This window comes from Spea bombifrons, chromosome 7 (genome assembly GCF_027358695.1).
Source record: "Spea bombifrons isolate aSpeBom1 chromosome 7, aSpeBom1.2.pri, whole genome shotgun sequence".
Lineage (NCBI taxonomy): Eukaryota > Metazoa > Chordata > Amphibia > Anura > Pelobatidae > Spea > Spea bombifrons.
Genome location: NC_071093.1, coordinates 33,086,257 through 33,106,520, shown reverse-complemented (window position 1 = coordinate 33,106,520; position 20,264 = coordinate 33,086,257). Strand labels below are relative to the sequence as shown.

Sequence of the window (20,264 nt, the reverse complement as noted above, 5' to 3'; positions counted from 1 at the left end):
TCTTCTACTTACGAGGTTCACACTTAAACTCTCCCTTTCCGTTTCCAAGACATGTGCAGCTCATCATCTGCCCATTTTCTCCACGACGATCCCACTTCTCACCAATCCTATGGTTAATTCCATTATCATGGCACCATTCTACGAGCAATTGACCAAAAAAAAGGTTAGTTAGAATTACGGTATTATGCTGCCACATTACAGATTGCAAATTATCCACAATGCTGGTACTATTAATAGCCTCTGTAACATGAGTGCTATCCTTGGGATAAATTCCACTAATGCTACTGTAGAGTTTTAGGAAACAGAAAGATTCATCTGCATTTACATTACTGGTAAAATCGCTTCTGTACCATGTCAACGAAGCATAATTCTGGTCAGATTATAGACTAGAGTCATTGGAATGAATCCATGACATCATTTGAATCAGTAATTTACAGATGACAGACGTTTTGTTCACTACCATTGCACAGGTGAAATAGTCTCACAAGTGAACGTCTGTACGTCAGCATTAAAGGATGAGTCTTTCACCCGCTCCTTCCCTCATACTCGAAGCCACAGAATATGTTTGTGAGCCAAGCCAGCACATCACTGAAATACTTTGTGCCTCACGGCGAAAATGTTTGAAAGCTTTATACTAACTGGAGGAGTCGCATCTGAAGTGTCCACTTCCGTATCCCAGGCACTTGCACCAGAGCTTAAAGCCAGACTCAGACATGCGTTCCCACTCCTGTCCCACCGAATATTGGGCACCATTGAACGTATCGTAGCATGTATCCTCTGTGGGGTGCAGATCTCCGCTAGAGGGAACTTGAGAGAATATTGGGAAAACAAATATATTAGTTATTATATCACAGGCTAATGCTGTACAAATTACAAATGAAAGAGCAGGAGTCATAGGTGAAGTTTATAATATATATTACCAGCTATTCATTTGGTGCTTTGCTGGATATCTTGTACATATATATTCACCTCGTCAATCATTAGAGACTTACCAGTATTGCTGACAGTCACCAATTCCTCCAGGATCTTGTGTCTATCCAATCCTTTCAATGCCTCTACTATAATATTGTAGGTGGCCCCACGTGTGAGACCATTTAGTGTAGCACTGTTAGAAGATCCAGGGACTGTAAACTAAAAGGTAAAATGCAAAGTAAGAGTTTGTGTTGTAAATTCTAATTGGCAGTACTCTGAATCTTACCAATAAGTTTTTTTTTTTTATAACAAAAGAATAAAAACAAAATCTGATCAGTCTACACTGCAGCAGCTATATATTATTCATTAAGAAATATGCACAATTATATGGCTTTACCTGCAGAGGGGCTTCATCATGGCCTACAGGGTGGCAGGATATTACATATTCAGTGGTTTCCAACAAAGGTCTCCAGGAAATTGTGGTCTGTGATGCCACCTCTTGAATTCCAGTATCGTTGTGCTGAGGTCCAAATCCATGAGGATAATTTTCATCATAATCGCCTCTGTAATGAGGGCGCCGAGTGTCCATCTCTGGTACATGCCTTCCAGGAGTAAACTGCCCTGGCTTCAGAGGCACAGCGGTTGTAGGTACTACTGGACTTCTGAAGCCATGCTCTTCTATGACCTGCCCTTCATGGTCAGGGCTGGGCTGCTGCCCGTTGGTGCCTGGAAGTTGGATACCGTTACCATTGTCAAAGTCGGTGTGCTCGACCAAGGGTGTGTTCTCTACAGAGGGCACGTCGAGGATTTCAGGGCCTTGCTCAGGGTGCGGGAGAGTAACCAGCTGGGGAAGTTCATCTGGCCAAACAGTTAGAAGCGATAAGAGCAAAGCATTAGTCAAAGCCAGCAGCTGAAATGGCAAGTGGTACCGGTACACAAAACATTGGTACAGATACACTTACATCAACAGTAGGTAGTGATTTTGGAACATTAAAAAAAAATAATGTATTTAAGGGTCATGCTGCAGTTACCAGTACATTGTTTTTTTTAATAAAAAAATCCTGCAATGAAAATTTTTTATCCTAAACTTTGCAAGTTGTACAAAACACCATTTAGATAGGTAAACCACTTATGGTGTGATGATGGCATAGGATAAAAAAAATGAATAAAAATATCACCTCATTTATAGCTCAGTACCTAGAAAGGGTATGAACTTTAATTGTGGCAAATATGCAGCTTATAGAAACCCCAGAACATCTAGTGGCATTAAGACTATACCTACTGTTGTAGTCAGCTGCCTAACAAGCACCAGATTACACGATTCCACCACAGCAATATTAATTATAGGATTGGTTTTAAACGGAGACCAGGCTTTGCCAGTTCGCGGCGTTCCAGCTACAGACTGCAACTCCCATCCATACTGAACCTCTAAGGCCATGGGATTTGCAGCCCAAACTGCCAGGACTAAGCATTTTGGCAACACTGATCTAGAAGAATTACTTTAAATTACAAATTACATATCCGTGCATTAGCTTAAGAGCTGCATATACTGCAGGCAATATCAAAGAATATCTACTACAGAAGCACTTTACGGCGGTGGTCAGCAAATGCTGCAAACTCACTCTTGTGGTCCTTCAGTTTATGAATCCATAGTGCAACAGGTATTAATTGGCACATTGGCATTTAAAACACGCTTTCAGGCAAAAGCAGATTTCAATTTCAAATTGGGCAGTGAAACATGGAGCCCAAAAGCAGAGAAGTTTGGCTCAATTGAAATGTCTCCAAGAAAGTTGAACATTTTAACTCCGACTTCACTGTGCATCTTGACTAGCAACCCCAGTGAGCTCCGCATGCAAGATATAAACTAAAAAATGCATTATATTAGGGCTTTCAAACAATCTCTCCACTTTAACTGCATATCACATAGAAACCAGATTAGCCAATTTTGCAAGAAACTCAGGAAAGTTGGCTCCTCATAATGCACAGTTATAGGTCCATAAGACAGAGCAAAAATGTTCAACTTGCCTGCATGTCTCCCATTTTACAAATTAATGGCTTGGTTTGCAAATTAATCATTTAATTATCATACCAGCCGTATTAGTCCAGGGTACTATCCATAATAGTGATTTAAGAAATGGAACGTTATATTTATTGCAGATAAATGGATGCAAAAGTCAGTTTGCCTACCAAAGCACAGACCTCAGGGACAGCTTACATAATGGATGTTAGAGATTCAATGTGGTGTATAGGGTAGAGAGAGAACAAAAACAAACACATGAATCAAATCAGTTTCCAGGGAGCTGGTCTGCATTTATACCTGTCCTCTTGCGCCCAGTCAGCGGCTCACTCTTCTGATTGTTACGCACTGCAATTATCTGAATTATGTATTCAGTGCCGGGTTCCAAGCCTGCAAAAACGTTTCAAGAATGTCAGATTCCTGCTGAAATTATTAAACGGTTTCACTGGTTACTCCAGAACGGTACGAACGCAATCATCCTTTCACGGTGGGGAAAAAACCTCAGTTAAAAGATGCAGTTTAAACAGTTTCAGAACATCAGGCCTACGCTCCAACAACAATTAAGTTCAGACGGAATAAAAGTTCCAGACCACCTAAATTCATCTGATACACAAGACATGTAGAAGTACAGGTTTGCATAATACATGCCAAGAGGTTTGAATCACAGTTTCCATAACACGTATGCCAAAAGCAGCTCAAGCACCTTTTCTCCGGTTTTGGTGCTTCGTACGAGTCCCTGCCACAGCCGACTTTCCCACCTCTAAACTAACGTTTTATAAATGAAACGTCCGGTTATTTTTTGTTGTCGCAAACGTCTGTAAACGGGAGAACCTGCTTACCTGTAATGGTGGCCTCAGTGGTTCCAGCTGGAAGACGAGGCAGGTGCTCCCTGGGTACAGACCCAACTTTCTCGTATTTTATGATGTAGCCAGTGATACGGGAGCGAGGAGGCTGCCAGGAGAAGAGCAGCGAATTGCTGGTAGTAGTGAGGAAACGCAAGTTGGAAGGGCTGTCGACAGCTAAAGGGGAAATGCAGAGTATTAATAGAAATTATGAACACTGTGTAGACAAAAGCATTATGTCAAGCTGCCTCTACAACAATATAAATTACCTGTAGATACGTCAAGTGTCACAGGAGAGCTGCGAGCATTGTCATTCAGGGTATACAGATAGACCTTGTAGTCTGTGCCAGGCTGCAGACCTGAATGAAGAAGCGATTCACATAAGTCAAAACCACCCAACTACCCTTAAGAGCAATTCCGTCCCGTTCCAACAGTGTTGACCAACGCTGTACCTGTGATGGTGTAAGTGCGAACATCTGGGCTGATAATTCTTTGGATTGGTATCTGACCACCTGAAGGCACAGCATCAATTTGGAAGCCAGTGATTGTCTCAGTCTTTGTGCGCCAAGTAATAGTTATAGTTGTCTCTGTAACATCTGTGACTCTTGGACGACGTGGAGGGCTAACATCTGTGAAATGTAGAAGACACAAGGTTATAAAGAATTGTCACCAACAATAGACAACTGTTCAATTATCGCCAATACTACCGAATGAGACTGACAATTCACATTAATTGTATTAATCATTCTCCAGTGTATTGGCACAAACATACATGTGCCTTAAATATTTGCACTTACAGCACTTCAATATATTTTTCTTGTGTATAATATAGTGCTGTATACAGAAATGTAGTTTAGCACAGACAAAAAATTTATTTAAATTTGGATGCATGGAATGGAGGCTTATCGGCCGGAAAGGCACATGCCTCCCTAGTGTAAGCAGGCCAGTTATGGACATCAGGTCTCCCTGATTAACTACCCATTAAAGCAGAGGCGCAGTAGAGACCTGCTCCTCTTGGCCAGAAAATGCTGCTGCAAATAAGAAGTCTTTTATAATTGAAGCAGATGGTGGTACGATTACTTACTCTCAAGGGTGGAGATTATGCCTTGCAGAGGCTGGCTCTGGAGGTGATCCTTCACAGCATATACATTCACTTCATATTTGGTTGCAACCTAAGGGTTAAAGCAAATTTACTTTTACTGTAGAACAGGTCAGGATTTTATTGGCAGAGTAAAAGTATAAGGTTGGTAATATTGGTGAACCCACAAAGTAAGCGGACAAGACACTTGGAACCAGTTCTTCACAATACAAAAAAAAAAAAAAAAAACCCAAAAGAACTCACCATTAGCCCACTCAACGTGGTTGTTGTTACACCAGGGCCTAGCTCAATTTCCTTCACAGGCCCGGTTTTCTCCTTGGGATTCACACGCACGCGATATCCAGTAAGCCGGACGTTGGGCGCGTGCCAACTAACAGTAAAGCCACTTGGTGTGACCTGGGAGAACTGAAGACTTGTAGGAGTGGGTATGGCTGTAAAATAAATTCAACAATGTAGAATAAGGTGCGGTGGGCAACGGTGACTTACATTTACAAGGGTGGACCATGGAGACACAAAGCATGCAAGACCCAACTGTTTATGCATCACACTAATCAAAGGCTATATAAAAGTCTACCAACAAGACATATTGAAGAGAGTTTAAAAAGTAGGGTTAAAGACAAAAATGAAATAAAAACACATAAATGAGCACGTGGAACGGTGAACGACAATGGAAGAGTTGGTCTCAGGGTGAATGGAGTGTATGCATGCACCCAACACGAAGATGAAAACCAGAGGGCCAAAAGACTGACAAGTTACCATGCCCCTGGAGATACCTGTGCTCTGGATTCCAATTAGGGGCTTGCTCTCCATATCATCGTGCAAAGCCACGATGCTCACAGTATACTCTGTGCCCGGTCTGAGACCGTGCAGTTCTGCAGTGTCATCTTCCCCATCCGGAGCAGGAAACAATTCTTTAATTCCGTCCTCTGGGCTTGAGTAAGTGACCCGGTAGCGGGTGACCTGACCCTCTGGGACTCCCCAAGATAATCTAATGGAGTCGACATCCACATCAGTGAATGTCAGTCCTTTAGGTTGGTCAATGTCTGTCAGGCAAATTAACCAGGAAAGCAGTTAGCAGAGTTAAGCCGTTTAGAAGGCAGATGGGGAGAAAGAAGTCACTAGCCCTTTAACTGCCAAGAAGGGTATACAATGTTGGCAGTGAAATGGTTAGCCCCGTCATTGCCAGTTATGCATGTATGCTAGCTCCTACAGCAAAAACACAAAGCAAAAGGCTGCATCTATATATTGGATGCCTTGAGAGCATGAAAACATTTTAAGTGCTTCTCAAGTTTATGCAATGTTATCACTAAGAAGCCAGAATTTAGCATTTGTAATTAAACAGCAATCTACGAACAACTATTAAACTGTCTAATGCATGCAAAGGCTATATTAAAATACAATTCAAAAAAGAAAAAAGCCCGCATTCAAATTGCATTAAAACCTTAAATTCCAAGGATTAAAAAGATATATATACACATATATGCCAGAGAGAAGGCTAGATTATGTGTATGATTTAAGCACTGAAGAGCCTACATAAAATTATTTTTATTTTATGTCAGTATTATACAGATTACAACGCAAACCAAAAAAATTAGAATTACATCAGAAGCAAGCCAAACTTTCTTTTCAGATTATGACCCACTACAGACGTTTTGCTTTTAAGCACTGCAAAGCAAGCCAAAAGCATAGCTTGATTAAGTCATGTTTCACTTCATTGGAAACAAGTATGATACGTTATAATGACTTGGTGCCCTGCATGGATAGTCAAGTCTCAGATGAAATCTCCCAAGATACATTTAGTCAGTTTCTTTTTTTTAGCCCATGTCAAGATTGAGGAGCAAAGGAACCAAATACATAGACTTGCAAACTTACTTGTGACAGCCGTTTCCACTATTGGCTGACTCTCGCCATTTGTACCCTGAGCATACACGCTCACCACATACTCCACAGTTGGAGTCAGCCCCACAATGGTCATCTCGGTTTTATCTGTTGGTGATAATACACTTTGATAACAGGTACGCAAAGAAGTCAAAAAGTCCATAAATAAAATTAACAGCTTAGTATCACTCTTAAAACCCATACAGCACAATACAGTATAGTAAATTGCATGAATGCCTGGTTAAAAAAAAAAAAAAAAAAAAAAAAAAACAAACATAAAATTGGGCACATAGCCAGCTAGAAAACATAACTACCTGCAGGCACAATTTGGGAAAGGGTCTCTCCTTGACCACTTTTTGGGGTACTGGTAACCCTGTATCCAGTCACCGGGCCAGGAGATGGGCTCCAGCGAACATGAATGCTATTATCCTGAATATCGGTCACTTCCATTTCGGTTGGATGGTCAACATCTGCAGAAGGACAGCTTCAATTAATTCTATGCAATGCACTGATTTTTAGATTCACATTTGGAGATGTTAACCCAAAAACAGACATTGTCTTAGCAACACAACCCCCCCCCCAAAAAAAAATAAAGGTATGACATGGAATCTAGACTATATTCACCTGTTGAGTGGGTTAGTGTAATTGGTTTGCTGGAAGCAGGACTGTCTCCTCGTCCAGTGACTGCATACACAGTGATTGTGTAGTTCACGCCTGGCAGCAGATCTTTGATTGTTGCAGTGTTGAAAGTTCCTGGTACAGTGAACTCATTAACTGGACCTTGGCCACCTTCAGACATATGAAATAATGGTCAAGATGATAGAACTTTAGCTTCTTTTAGTAGAAGGCAATTATAAAAAAAAAAAAAAAATATATATATATATATATATATATATATATATATATATATATATATATATATATATATATATATATATATATATATATATATATAAAAATTACACAGACTTACCGGTCTGGGAAGAAAGGATTCTGTAGTAACGCACACTCACTGCTGGTGCTTCCCAAGAAATAGTGATGGTATTTGGGGTCGTAGAGGTCACATCTAGATCCGTTGGGACATCAGACACTGCAAGAAAAAAAACGCAACATTAAAGATCTGGTGTGAAAAGCAGAAACTGACGCATTTTTTTCTCATTATAGGGCTTCATTCTAACCTGTAGCTTGCTGTCCGACAAGTGGTACACTTTCTTGTTGACCATTAACTGCAATAATGCTGACAATATACTCTGAACCGGGTATTAAGTTGGTAAGGGTAATTGAGTTCCTGGATGGAGGCACTCTTTCCTCTTTAGGACGCCCAGCTCCACTTTCCAGTTGGTATCTGATTCTGTATCCTGTGATGGGTGCCCGAGGAGCAATCCAGTGGACAGTGAAAGTGTTAGGAGTGACTTCAGAGAAGTCAATTCCAGTTGGAGAGTCCAGAGCTACACAAGAGGGAAAAATGAAAAGAAAAAGTTATGCACCCGTCTCATTCTTTGGAGTTTAGCAGCCTGAATGTATGTAGGAGCTGGCCAGCTATCTTTAATAAGATGCCATGTATCTGCAAAAATGTTAACAAAAAACTACAGCGCTCCAAGATATCATTTACCGTCATGTTTATAACAGATGAAAGTTACTGGAATGTTAGGCCAGAGGTCTAGTAAATACTTTGGGCATTGCATCTCCAGAAACCATTCAAATGAGGATTCTGGGTTTTATCTTGCTAGACTCCCAATAAGGGATATTCAAAACAGAGATTGAAATGCAGGAATCCATAGCTGCGAGGAACAAAACAAAACTTGGATATCCATCACAAAACTCCAAGCCTCAGCCTTCTACTTCATGGAGTAAGAATGACAAATCAAATATTCACATCTTGCACATGCCAAGAACAGGCAGCTGTCATCACAGCTTTCATCGGGTAAAGCCCAAGCACCACTTTCTGGAGACTTAAGAGGCTAGTCACATCATAAACCTTTACTGCCAGTTTCCACCTTTTGGGGCGTTAAGCCTATTCAGCCACTCATGGGGACTGAAACAATGTAGTTAGCTGGTCACCTCTAACAATCCCAGGGCACCATGTACCTTTACTTTAAATATAAGCTGGAAGACATGATCACGGTAGTCTACAACAAAATAAATCATGGAAAATGAAGACAATGGCAACACAGGGAAGGGTTGACACATGTACTCACTTGTTCTGTATATTCCATTAAGAGGGGTGCTTTCTCTCTCCTCATAAACAGAGAACACTTTGACCAGATAGTCGGTAAATGGCAAGAGATCTGCCAAAAAACAGATAGAAGTAAGAAATGATCCTGCCAACAGGTCTTTGATCTATTTATACCAGCATATTGCATCCATGAAGTATAATCGAGTAACACGATCAATCATAGCACCCCAACTCATCTGGAATCTTACTTGTTAGAACCACCATGTTATCAGACGGGGAGATTGTTAGCTCTGTCACATCATCAGCCTTCTTAAGAGGAGAAAATCGTACGAGGAAGCTGGATAACTCAATAGAAGATGGAGGTACCCAAGTGACACGCATGGCATCGGGCCCAACATTGGTAAAACGCAGGTCTGTTGGTGGAGGAACAGCTAAAATGGCGACAAAAATCCATATTAGACTGATATTGTAAAAGGGACACAATTACCCATCCCAGACATTATGCCATGCACAAGATGCATGCAGGGTGTACCCGATTCTATGGGTTTTAAAAGACTTGATTTCTTATTTGCATTAGTACTGTTGAGGACTTCTTTAGGGGCGATTTCACAGCTATGTCCCCAGACACACAGGGTAATGTTGTAGCTTGTTAGCATATGGCGAAAAATAGATTTTCATGCATTCAGACATGCAGAAATCTTAAAAAGATGGAGATTCCAAAAACCCTAGACATTTGTGCATTACAGGTATGGTCTTGCCTTACAGAATTTAAAGTCTTTCAAAACCCACACAATCCACCAATGGTACATCACCACCAGTGATGCAGTTCTGACATTTTGTGTATTGTTGTATATTTTAGCACTGAAGGTTAGATCTTCAATCAAAACCTAATATCAGATAAAAGGGTACCCAAGTGTCTTATGTCATTTATTAAACATATGTATCATCTTATGCCCCTTGTGAAAAACTGATGGCCCCTGGATTTCAAAGAATAGTCATCCCATGTTAAGCAGTAGTAACCGCCTCCTGTATTTATCGACTGGTCTCACAGCGCCATGGGAACATTTTGGTTCCCCTCTCCCCTTAAGAACTGGAATGCATTTGCCCCCCAGGTATGATCTACTTGTTTATTTCCTGAATGATCTTATACCGTGCTCTTTGAGATATTTGCAACATGTCCATTAATTCACTACATTCTCCTTCAATCTTAAAACACGAGCCAATAGCGTATTATGTAGGAACTCCCAAAATCAGACTGTTTACCAATGCCTTCAAACAATTAAACCAGTCAATGTGAAAATATGCAACAATGCAGAAAATCAGGCATTTATACAGGATCGCACAACTGCAATCTTGTAAAAGTCAGTAATTTAGGAGTTTAAGATAATTTTATAAACAAGCCCCCCCCCGAAAAAAAAAACCCCAAACCAGTGCATGCATTTCCCATCTCATTCTTTATCATGCTCCATAGAGGAAGGGGCAGTTCTGTAATGAGAATCACCAGCGTATTACTAATTCCATGTCCTAAAATACACAACCCTTGTAACCGTAAACAAAGTTTCATATAATTCGATCTGGAAACAGGCCTGCCTTGGTTTGAGCAATGTTGGTCACCAATAGACAGAGCAGATTTCACTTCATACATACATCTGCAGTGGCCGGGGGCCAAAGGACATTAAATATAATGCTGTGATCGTATCAAAGAGCAAGCATGTGCTCATGCAACGCAACTGCCCTCAAAATGCAGCACGTTCTATGATGCAATGCAAAACAAGATTTAGGATTGGGGTTTTTTTTGCCCATGCTGCTCACTTTCCTTCAGTTGAAGCGCTCTCTAGCTGTATGACGCTATTGAGCCCTCATCTAACTTGCTGGTGATTCCGTACAGTTCTACCTATCCCTCGGCAAACCAGCAGGCTTTGTGCAATCACCCGTATGCTGTACGATTGTGGTCGGAACACTCTCGCCGCCATTAATGAGTGTTATGACGCTGATCTCATAGTCAATGCCAGGCTCCAGTCCTGAAACCTTGTAATACCCCTCCATGGGGCCCACAAATTCCTCGTAGATAGGTACGGACTCGCCCGCCGCGATCACCGTGATTCGGTAGCCAATTATGGATGAGGAATTAAGAGGCGTCCACCTCAGATCAATGCTCGAGTCGGTTACATCGACAAACTTTAGGTCAGTGAGCTGGGGGATCTCTGGCAGGGTGAGTAAGGAAGAAGCAGAAGGTGTAGAGGCAGGGGAAAGCAAAGCAGGTCAATCATGGTTTGCATAATTACAGGGAAAATTTAAGACAAAAGCAACAAAAATTTGATAGACAAAAGCAACACAATTAAAAAGCAGTTGATATTCAAAGTGCATCAAGACTAGCCAATAATAAGAATAATGGCATTGATGTATTTCTGCAGACCCCAAGCCAAAAATCTGCACATGCAGTCAACACTTGCCACCATCATGTTCTACTTGTTAATGGTTTTATTATTACATAGAGATTTGTATAGCGCCGTCGTATCGCACAGCACTGAGCAAAGTGGTCTTACAAGTTGATAGAACTCATGGTTTAACCAGTTTTGTAAATTAGGTTCATAAGGTACAAGTAAAAATGAGAGGAGGATGTCTATTATACTATTAAGAGCTAAGCATTTTTAGCAAAGAATTGCATTTTAAGGTTATTAAATGGTTACATGCGAACATTTCACAAGTTTGCAAGCTTCAAATAACACTGTTTGGTTTGTTTCTTACCAGCAAACATAAATAAGTATGATGCACCAAGGTATCAGCAAGTGATTATGAGCCATTTGTAAAGCATTTGATGCAGTAAAAAAAATCCATCAGACTGCCATTACAACGACATTAATTTAACCTATGCTATGAAGGGGATAGCATAGAGTTACCTTGAGTGAAAATCTCTGAGATGGGAACACTCTCCTCGTCCCCTTTAACGGCATAGACACTGACGTTGTACTCCACCCCTGGGCTCAGATTCTCGAAGACACATGAAGTGTGTGTTGCGTCCACTTCTTCCTCCAGGGAATAGCCATGCTGGCCAGTAGTAGGCGTGTTGGTGATTCTGTAGCCAGTGACCCCTAAGGATTACAAAACCACATGCTGAACATACTGCAGGAGGTTGCGATGTAATGGTAACCATTAAAGACTAAAGGCAGACATTACACACATATTCTAATTTTATATACCATATAGGCCGCATCCCCCCCCACACACACTTAAGTCTTTAAAGTGGGGATATGGCCTATAAATCAGAGTTTAGGGCAGGGATGTGCAATTCCTATTGCCCGACGCATTTTTTTTTCTCTCTCTCTCATTTACAATTGCTGCAGGGGGCCTGGATCCTACTCTCCGGCAGCCTGTGGGCATCTGCATGTAGACAACCTCTGCTGCTGGCACTGCCGCCAGGGCTTCTATAGTGCTCCACCATAGAAGCCCTGGCGGAAGTACTGGCGGCGGCGGTTGTCTGTGCACATCGTGCAGATGACCTGGACAGCCTCGCTAGACACCAGGGAGTCGGGGGGCAGTGGCATATCTATAAGCAAGCTGCATTATGAACTAATTGGGGGGGGCCTTAAAATGGCTACTGGTTTTCTGTTAAGCTAGATACCAAAATGTTAAGATACATGTATTTCTGTTCATTAGATAAAATACGGTTTTACCATTCCACTGTATTTTTTCTTTAAAATAGCACCAAACTTTTAGGGTGCAGCCTATATTCGAGCCAATACGGTAAATTCAAAGGTTACCTGGAGATGTGCTTCTGTCCCAGAAAACCGTTAAGGTGGCCGTATCTGGGCTTGGGTGAAGGCGTAGATTGACAGGTGGGGAGAGAGCTGAAAACAAAAATCCCAACTTCATCAGCAGAGGGTAAAATAAAGTAAACCAAGTAAACCGGTTTCACATTAAGGGTAAGAAAAAAACCAAAAACACAAAAGCAGCCTTATAGATAACTGCACTAGTCTTTCCATGCAGCATGTAAATTGAATCCTTACGCGTCACAACAGTCTTTGTGATAGGAGTGTCCCTCTCTACGCCATCCTGGACAACCGAGATACTATAGGTATATTCAACGCCAGGTGTCAGACCAGAGATCACAATGCTGCCAGATTCTGAGATGACTTCACGAGGAGCCTCCCCACCTTGGCTTGGTCGCACATCCAGCTGTATGAATGAATAAGTACAAATTAGATGTGTCATCATCAACCCTCCTTTTGCACACAATACACTTTAGGGCCATGCAATAAAAGTTAAAGCACTCACCATACTGCTGGACCAGAAAGCATGGCAAGAGAAAGGTAGCAGTGCTATAATGAGCCAAGTACCATAAGTATAACCCAACTAAGCAAAAATAAGCAATCCTAAAGAATTTTATGTATTACGCTGTACATTAGGTTTGGTTTAAATGCTTTGCGGATGACAGGGATACTGAAGATACCCTTACCTTGAACCCTATTCTTGGTACTGGGGTCCATGTTATGACTATGGTGGTCTCGGTAACTTCTGTGTTGTAATGAGGGATAGAGCCAACTGGTTCCACTGCAAGATCAATTGAGACATTCAGAATATATAAAAGATGATGAAAAAAAAAAATTATGGTTCTTAGAAGAAAGTGTTGGTTTAAAATAAATAAACACGTTATTTATATTTAAACGCATGATCAAACACAGCGCTGGTTTGATCAAGAGGAATTCCTGTACGCATTTATCGTGACCCATGTTGCCATCATCATCCCAGGATATAAAGCTCACCATTGAAAATGGCTGCTTCAACCTCCAGCCAGCAGACTGCTTGATGTGGCCAGACAGCGCAAACCACACCTTTACAGAATGTTCCTCTATGGTTTTCACATTTAACAGTTAAAGCTATTTGAAGTAGTAGCAGACAAGGACTAAGCATGCATGCTGGTCTCCAAGCTAGAGACTATCTAATAAAAAATAAATAAAAATAACCGAGGTAGAAGGGAAAGCGCAGGGAAAAATTCTTAGAATGCCGACATTCTTAACCTATTCACTACCCCAATGCCTGGGAATAACTTTAGCACAAATTTAATGCAAAGTGTAAATGAAACAGATGTGGTGGGTGTTCTACTGGTTTCATGGTGACTGCTCTAGATTTAGAACGTCACACCATAATTTCGCTCTGTAAACTTCTCATAGCGAAATACATGACAATGCATTTGGTATTCTAAAATGATTTCCTAGTTTCACTGCAAAAGTTCTACAATATAGATCACATTTGGATATATCCAGTCAAATGTTTCCAACTAGAAGCCTTATGTTTGTACTTACAGGTTGAAAAGGTTTCAGAGGCACTGGTGCTCTGCTGATTGCCCTTCAAAGCCACTAGAGAAACGGTATATTCCGTGCCTGGCTGAAGGTTTTTGAGTTTGTAATTCGTTGCAGATGATCCTACATTATATTGGTTTGGCTGTCCACCCCGGGTTTGACCAACAGTAAGCAGATATTTGCCAATCTGAGCACGAGGAGGTGTCCAGGTGAGGATTACTGTGGAGTCTGTCACATCACGGAACCTCATGTTTGTTGGTGCATCAAGTTCTGTAAGAGGAAAATAAAAAAATATATATATATATTATTTGAATAACTAGTATTCTCTAAATGTGTACACAGGAAAAAAAAAAAAAAAAAAAAAAAAATTACTTACTGGTTGTGTACTGTTCAACTAGAGGTTCACTCTCTTGCCCACGACTCACTGCATAGATTTCAAATGAGTATGTAGTTCCAGGAGTCAAGTTCATAACTTCTGCAAAGGTGTTCCTACCAACTGGGATATTCTGGGTAGCAGAGTCGGAGGGGCTAACTGGTACCACCATAACACGATACCCAGATACCTCACTTGGAGGAGGGGTCCAAGAGATTGTGATTTTAACATCTGTTAGTTCAATAACCTGCATTTCTGTTGGTGATGATACGTGCACTAAAAGGATAAAGAAAAAAAAAAAAAAAAAAAAAAAAAAAAAAAAGTTACTTTATAGCAAAACATTTCAAATGAATATAACCCAACAACTATATATCTATAGACATACCTAAATAAATATTTGAATTTTGTAATAAACACATTTATTTTGGAATGAGAAAGATTTATGCCAGTTTTAATGTTTCAAAATTGTGCTAGTTTTAACAAAAAGATCACCCAGTGGGACAATCTTCACTTTGCAACATTACTTCTGAATTCCGCATTCTGATCTGGCCATCTGCAGCAAGATCAAAAACTAACAATGCTATTAAGACTCGGATCTGAGGAGTCTTTTCCTTTTCACATAATAAAAACCATGGATTACCTTTCTGTGGTGTTCCTGTGGTCCCCTGCTGAATTATAATTGGAACACTCTCTTGATTATCTTCTACTGCATAGATGGTGATGTTGTATTCAATTCCAGGAAGAAGCTCACTAAGAGTCACTGATGTAGCAGTATCTGGTAGGATGAGTTCTGTGCTGCTACCTTCCACAGATGGAGAATACACAACCCTGTAGCCTGGAACAGAGGATATGCAAACAATTTATATAAGCAAACACATCCACGTTACAAAAGATCCTTAAGAGATTAGCAAATGGAAGTTAAACTATGTATTCGAGAACATAATCTGCATAACACATTACAGAAAGATCACTCATGCTGCAACATTTTTGTTTTCTTAAAATGCCTAAAAACAAAAACCCCACACACCTCAACCATTCATAGTACAACATAAATAAAAACAAGGAAGGCCATGAATTTTCAGTTCTCACCTGTTATGGGAGCCTGTGGTTTGGCCCACGTGACCACTATGGAGGTATCGTCAACATTTTTTACATCATATGTTGGGGGAGCATCAGGAGCTAACACACAGAAAGAAAGTCAACCAGTTAAGTACTTTTGTAGGAAATTCCTGTTCTAAATGCCAAGATATTAAAAGCTCATCATGATGCTTAATGAACGTAGGTTTGCCAAACTTTCCTAAGGCAGACAGTGGTGGCCAAATCTCATTAACACGAAACAAAACAAAAATCCTTTACAGTAGCGTTGATGCCAAACCTGCTTTCTATGCGGCTGGCAAGAGACATACTCACCGGTTGTCTGACTGGTTGACAGAATAAGGCTTCTCTCTCCTTCCTCTGTAATCTGATAAACATTCACATTGTATCTACGGCCTGGCAAGAGATCTGGAATACTGACCGAAGTGGCAGTGTTTGGGAGATCTAGAAAAAAAAAACAAGGAAAAAAAAAACGAACATTACATAAGCATCTAGCGTCACATTTCCTAGAGTGCCAAAACAGCCTCTATAAAGAAGGGCAGCTATGGCATTAATGAGCCTCTGCGGACCGTCAGAGCATGAGATCATAGCGGGTCCAGGGCCAGTCATATAGAGAGAGCCTGCATACAAGTTTTTTCATTAGATGGGCCAAATAGTTCTCATTTGTTTTCAACTTCTATGTTTCTATCAAAACTGAATGCAATATAACATACAATATACACACACTTCCACCACAAGCCTAATTTAGCATTTCGTTAGTTGAAGTCACATTCATCAGACCATTAGTTGACCCAAAAAGACACCTACCCAGGTAGCGCTTGTCATCTCCCTCCTCACTGAGCTCATACTCCACGCGGAAGCCAGAAACTGTGTCAGATGCAGAGACCCAGGATACCACAAAGCTGTTGGATGTGATTTCTGTGACCGCTTCAGAAGTGGTCACTAGTGAAGGAGGTGGTGTGGTTTCTCCCGTCTCTGTATGACCTACAAAAGTAAATATAGGCTTATTAGAATTATTTACTGAATGCTATGCTGGCCTTAAAAGAATAAGGGGAAACAGGGCACTCAGATGTTAATGCTGCACCTATTTTAGGTAACTAGTACATCAAATTAATGATTAGAACTCATGCGAGAGTTTAGAGATTCTAAGCCAATATATGAAGTGTTGTGCAGTCAACAGGAAGAGGATATTAAAATACCTTCTTTAATAAAAACTTTTCTAACAGGAGGATCACATACACCACAGAATGTTTATTGCAACTGTAAAGAAGCTTATATATTTGAGCCATACCAACTTAAAAGCGTCAAGTATAAAAAGGAACTTCATTAGTTCCCCATTAAATCAGCTATTCTTAAGTGGCCAGACTAAAAGCTCAAAAACGTCATCCTGGCTGAATAAGTCGGATTTCTCTCCCAGGCACAATGAACACTTTTCAATGCTTCATTTAGAACAGATTAAATCACTCATCTACAAAGCAAACATTCTGACAGATCGTATCTGAAGTGGGAGATTTACTGAACCCAAAATACCCTCCAGAAGACTACATTCTTTGCACACTCATTTGATTTAGTGGGATGAAAGAATCTTAATGTATATGGGAACACTGTCAAAAAGCTAAAAATAGGTTTGAGAACTTTGCGTGACCTGTGCTCAAAGAAAATCCCATACTATACTGACAAGCAGATGAAATATATTAATTGTAAAAATAAAAACAAACAATTTGCACAAAAATAAAACTACTTGAGATCACATGACACCTTTCTAGTTAAGCCCAAGACCGAGAATCACTCACTGGATAAGGTTGTCGTAGTGGTGGTAAAATCAAAACGTGTGACCTCCCGTTGGCCATACTGCAGGATGCTGACCAGCTGCCCCTCATAGACAATGCCAGGCTTCAGACCAGAGATTGTGTAAGAGTTCAGGTGTCCTGGAATGTTTGCTTGTTTCCATCCACCGGGCTTGTTTTTCTGAAAAAAAAAAAAAAAAAAGGGGAGTTTGAGTTCTGTATACACAAGAAGCTACTACCAAGTATCTATGCTCAGCACTGGCAATGTCTATACCTCTCCAACAGCACAAAATCTACCAAATGAAATAATGTCCATCTTAATTTAAATCTTTATAGCACAGAATGACACTCAAACTCGTACTGCTTTTAATATTTTCCTATTGAGGGGATGCAATAAAAGTATACAAAGAGTTTGTATACCTATACGCTGTACCATAACCAAGTCAACTGTTGTATCAGCCATGTATCTGGAGCTGGGGTAGAGCTCCATTTTTTATATGACGGACAATGTATTGAAGAATTGAATCTTACAGTAATATCATGTAGAATCAGTGACCAATGTATAGGTCTTTATCCTTCATTGTTTAGGAGGTGACCCTAAAACCAATAAGGCGCCAACATTTCCCTAATCTGCACTTCTTCCAATCTAGACCCATAATTGAATGGTTTGCCAATGTATCATTTCATATATTTGTTTAAAGTGTGTTAATTGGTATAGACTTGTTTCTAGCACCATGTAAAGACACGTTTAAAGTTTAATAGGATTACCTCATCAGCTCCACTGTATCAGTTATTACGTTGATATAGGATTTAGTTGACAGAAGAATAAAATAAAGACAGAGGGAGCTAGGCTCAAATGCTAGCATTCAAAAGGGGCAGACTATGTACATATATAATGAAAACATTTGGAGACCCTTAAGAAGCCATTCAGGTGTTCTGAAGCACCTCTACTGACGTGCATCTTCTTTATGTTTGCCAAAGATAACACAGATCACTTGTACTTTATATGACCTGGCTTGGTTTGTAGACACAATAGATTAAGTAGAAAGATAAAAGGTGGTCTCCTGTTTACACATTGAGCTATATGATCCTTGTCAAAGAAGAGGAGCAGATGCTAACATAGCTAAGTTAGAGGTCAGTATTCAAGCCCCTCTCTTCTAGCTGAATACATTCCATTTGTGGGACTTCGACACACATTCAAAACAAAGTTCTTGAAAAGCCAGAGGATCCCGAGAACCTGTTGCTTGTTTGAGCTAATAAAGCCAAGACAAACACCAAATAAAGAGAGCAGACTTACAGGCTTCCAACGAAGTATGTACTGCTTGATCAGAGAAGACTGAGGCGCACTCCACTGGATGGGGTGAGAGTTGGGAAGGTTGCCATTCTCAGTAATAATGACTTGCACTGGTCCAGCTCCAGCTAATAACAAAAACCCACACAAACAGAAGTTACACATTAGCAGAACGGACTTTAATTATGAATGGGCCACATTCCCTTGGTAGACGTCTTGTGTGAACATACAACAGAGGACTAATTAACAAAAAACGTGGCAAGGGAAATTATGTTAATGAGTTAATAAATATGGATGTGGCTACAGTAAATTAGGGAAGATGTCTGTGTGATCACCATTGAAACCCGATGCCTTGCCCTGTTGTACTCCAGGAAAATAAATAAAGTCTAGAGGAAACAGTATTCAATTTGCACCGTTATACAGGAGACCAAATTGCCGGGACAGTACAATATGAAAAGCAGTCAGGAAGACGCCGCTTCCTTGTTTTCTTAAAGAAATAAACAGGTATTGAAATTTAACAAAAAAAAAAAAAAAAAAAAAAAGCCAGGAATATAATGATGTTATTTCCCCTTGTAACTCCGTTTTTTTGCTTCCTATAGCCCACGGAATTTTGGGAAGGGTGCAGAGTCACCCTGGCCCGAGCAGACTGTCCTTGCAATGTGCGTTACTGTTTGAACAATCTGTGGGCCTGAACAAATACATTGGAGGCAATCTCCGGGTCATTCCTCCGGTAGCAAACTGCTGTGCATGGAATGTCAATGTTCTTACACAAGATTTTGTAGGATAAAGGTGCTCTCCAGAATACATTCCAACAGGAGGGGGGGGCAAGTTATACTATGTGAATAAGGGACAGAATATAGATGCATCTTGAGTGCCTACATGACAGGGAAGGAAGCCAAAAAACATATTTCACTGCCATAACACATGATTTTAGGGAGGGTAAACCATCAAAAAGTGCAGTGAATTTCTTTGTGGTAACTGAGAGTGAAGGGTAAACAGCCATAGTTCCATAGTATATAAGGTTGAAAGAAAAAAAAAAGACCTAAGTCCATCAAGTCAAACCCTTCTACCTAACCTTCCTACTCTTGATCAAGAAGGCACACACAAAAATAAATAAATTAAGCTACTTCGAATTCTGCCATCAAGGGGAAAAATTCCTTCTCGACTCCAAAATGCAATCAGATTTCTCCTTGATATCTGCAGGGGACATCTTTTACAAGCCATCTTAAAATAAGTAGGATGGTCATTCAGTGATCTCAACCCATAGAACAGGAATGAAAAAGTATTAAACAGTTAACTTGTTTTCTAAAGCGCCGCTTCTGTTTGCTTGTCAGTTTCCTGGAAGGCCCGGGTAAAAGGTTATATTGGTCAGTTGGAATGAACATGGGACTTTGCCATTTTATTGCATCACAGAGATGCAGTTTAGCGAATAAAATAACCCAAAAATATACATGACCCAAATACAGTAGGGAGAATAAGCATTTCTTTATATTG

At 40.4% G+C, this 20,264-nt stretch overlaps 1 protein-coding gene across 6 annotated transcripts in view; it reads right to left on the bottom strand.

The window, feature by feature from the left end:
* FN1 (fibronectin 1) overlaps positions 1 to 20,264 on the bottom strand; it is a 33,706-nt gene that overhangs the window by 1,877 nt on the left and 11,565 nt on the right. For 2 of the 6 annotated variants that reach the window (XM_053472191.1, XM_053472192.1), the window contains 31 exons: positions 18,777 to 18,898; positions 17,486 to 17,660; positions 16,500 to 16,676; positions 16,008 to 16,136; positions 15,687 to 15,776; positions 15,238 to 15,432; positions 14,601 to 14,873; positions 14,228 to 14,494; positions 13,381 to 13,475; positions 12,932 to 13,100; positions 12,686 to 12,772; positions 11,825 to 12,016; positions 10,856 to 11,128; positions 9,173 to 9,355; positions 8,947 to 9,036; positions 7,927 to 8,196; positions 7,722 to 7,838; positions 7,373 to 7,537; positions 7,063 to 7,218; positions 6,743 to 6,856; positions 5,644 to 5,913; positions 5,114 to 5,301; positions 4,856 to 4,943; positions 4,224 to 4,400; positions 4,041 to 4,130; positions 3,769 to 3,948; positions 3,230 to 3,319; positions 1,310 to 1,770; positions 993 to 1,131; positions 640 to 807; positions 13 to 138 (listed from right to left, as the gene is read on the bottom strand). In XM_053472191.1, the coding sequence (XP_053328166.1) occupies positions 13 to 138; positions 640 to 807; positions 993 to 1,131; positions 1,310 to 1,770; positions 3,230 to 3,319; positions 3,769 to 3,948; positions 4,041 to 4,130; positions 4,224 to 4,400; positions 4,856 to 4,943; positions 5,114 to 5,301; positions 5,644 to 5,913; positions 6,743 to 6,856; positions 7,063 to 7,218; positions 7,373 to 7,537; positions 7,722 to 7,838; positions 7,927 to 8,196; positions 8,947 to 9,036; positions 9,173 to 9,355; positions 10,856 to 11,128; positions 11,825 to 12,016; positions 12,686 to 12,772; positions 12,932 to 13,100; positions 13,381 to 13,475; positions 14,228 to 14,494; positions 14,601 to 14,873; positions 15,238 to 15,432; positions 15,687 to 15,776; positions 16,008 to 16,136; positions 16,500 to 16,676; positions 17,486 to 17,660; positions 18,777 to 18,898 (5,316 nt within the window). The remainder of the gene's footprint in view (positions 1 to 12; positions 139 to 639; positions 808 to 992; positions 1,132 to 1,309; positions 1,771 to 3,229; positions 3,320 to 3,768; positions 3,949 to 4,040; positions 4,131 to 4,223; positions 4,401 to 4,855; positions 4,944 to 5,113; positions 5,302 to 5,643; positions 5,914 to 6,742; positions 6,857 to 7,062; positions 7,219 to 7,372; positions 7,538 to 7,721; positions 7,839 to 7,926; positions 8,197 to 8,946; positions 9,037 to 9,172; positions 9,356 to 10,855; positions 11,129 to 11,824; positions 12,017 to 12,685; positions 12,773 to 12,931; positions 13,101 to 13,380; positions 13,476 to 14,227; positions 14,495 to 14,600; positions 14,874 to 15,237; positions 15,433 to 15,686; positions 15,777 to 16,007; positions 16,137 to 16,499; positions 16,677 to 17,485; positions 17,661 to 18,776; positions 18,899 to 20,264) is intronic. The other 4 variants (XM_053472193.1, XM_053472194.1, XM_053472195.1 and 1 more) reach the window with 4 other exon arrangements.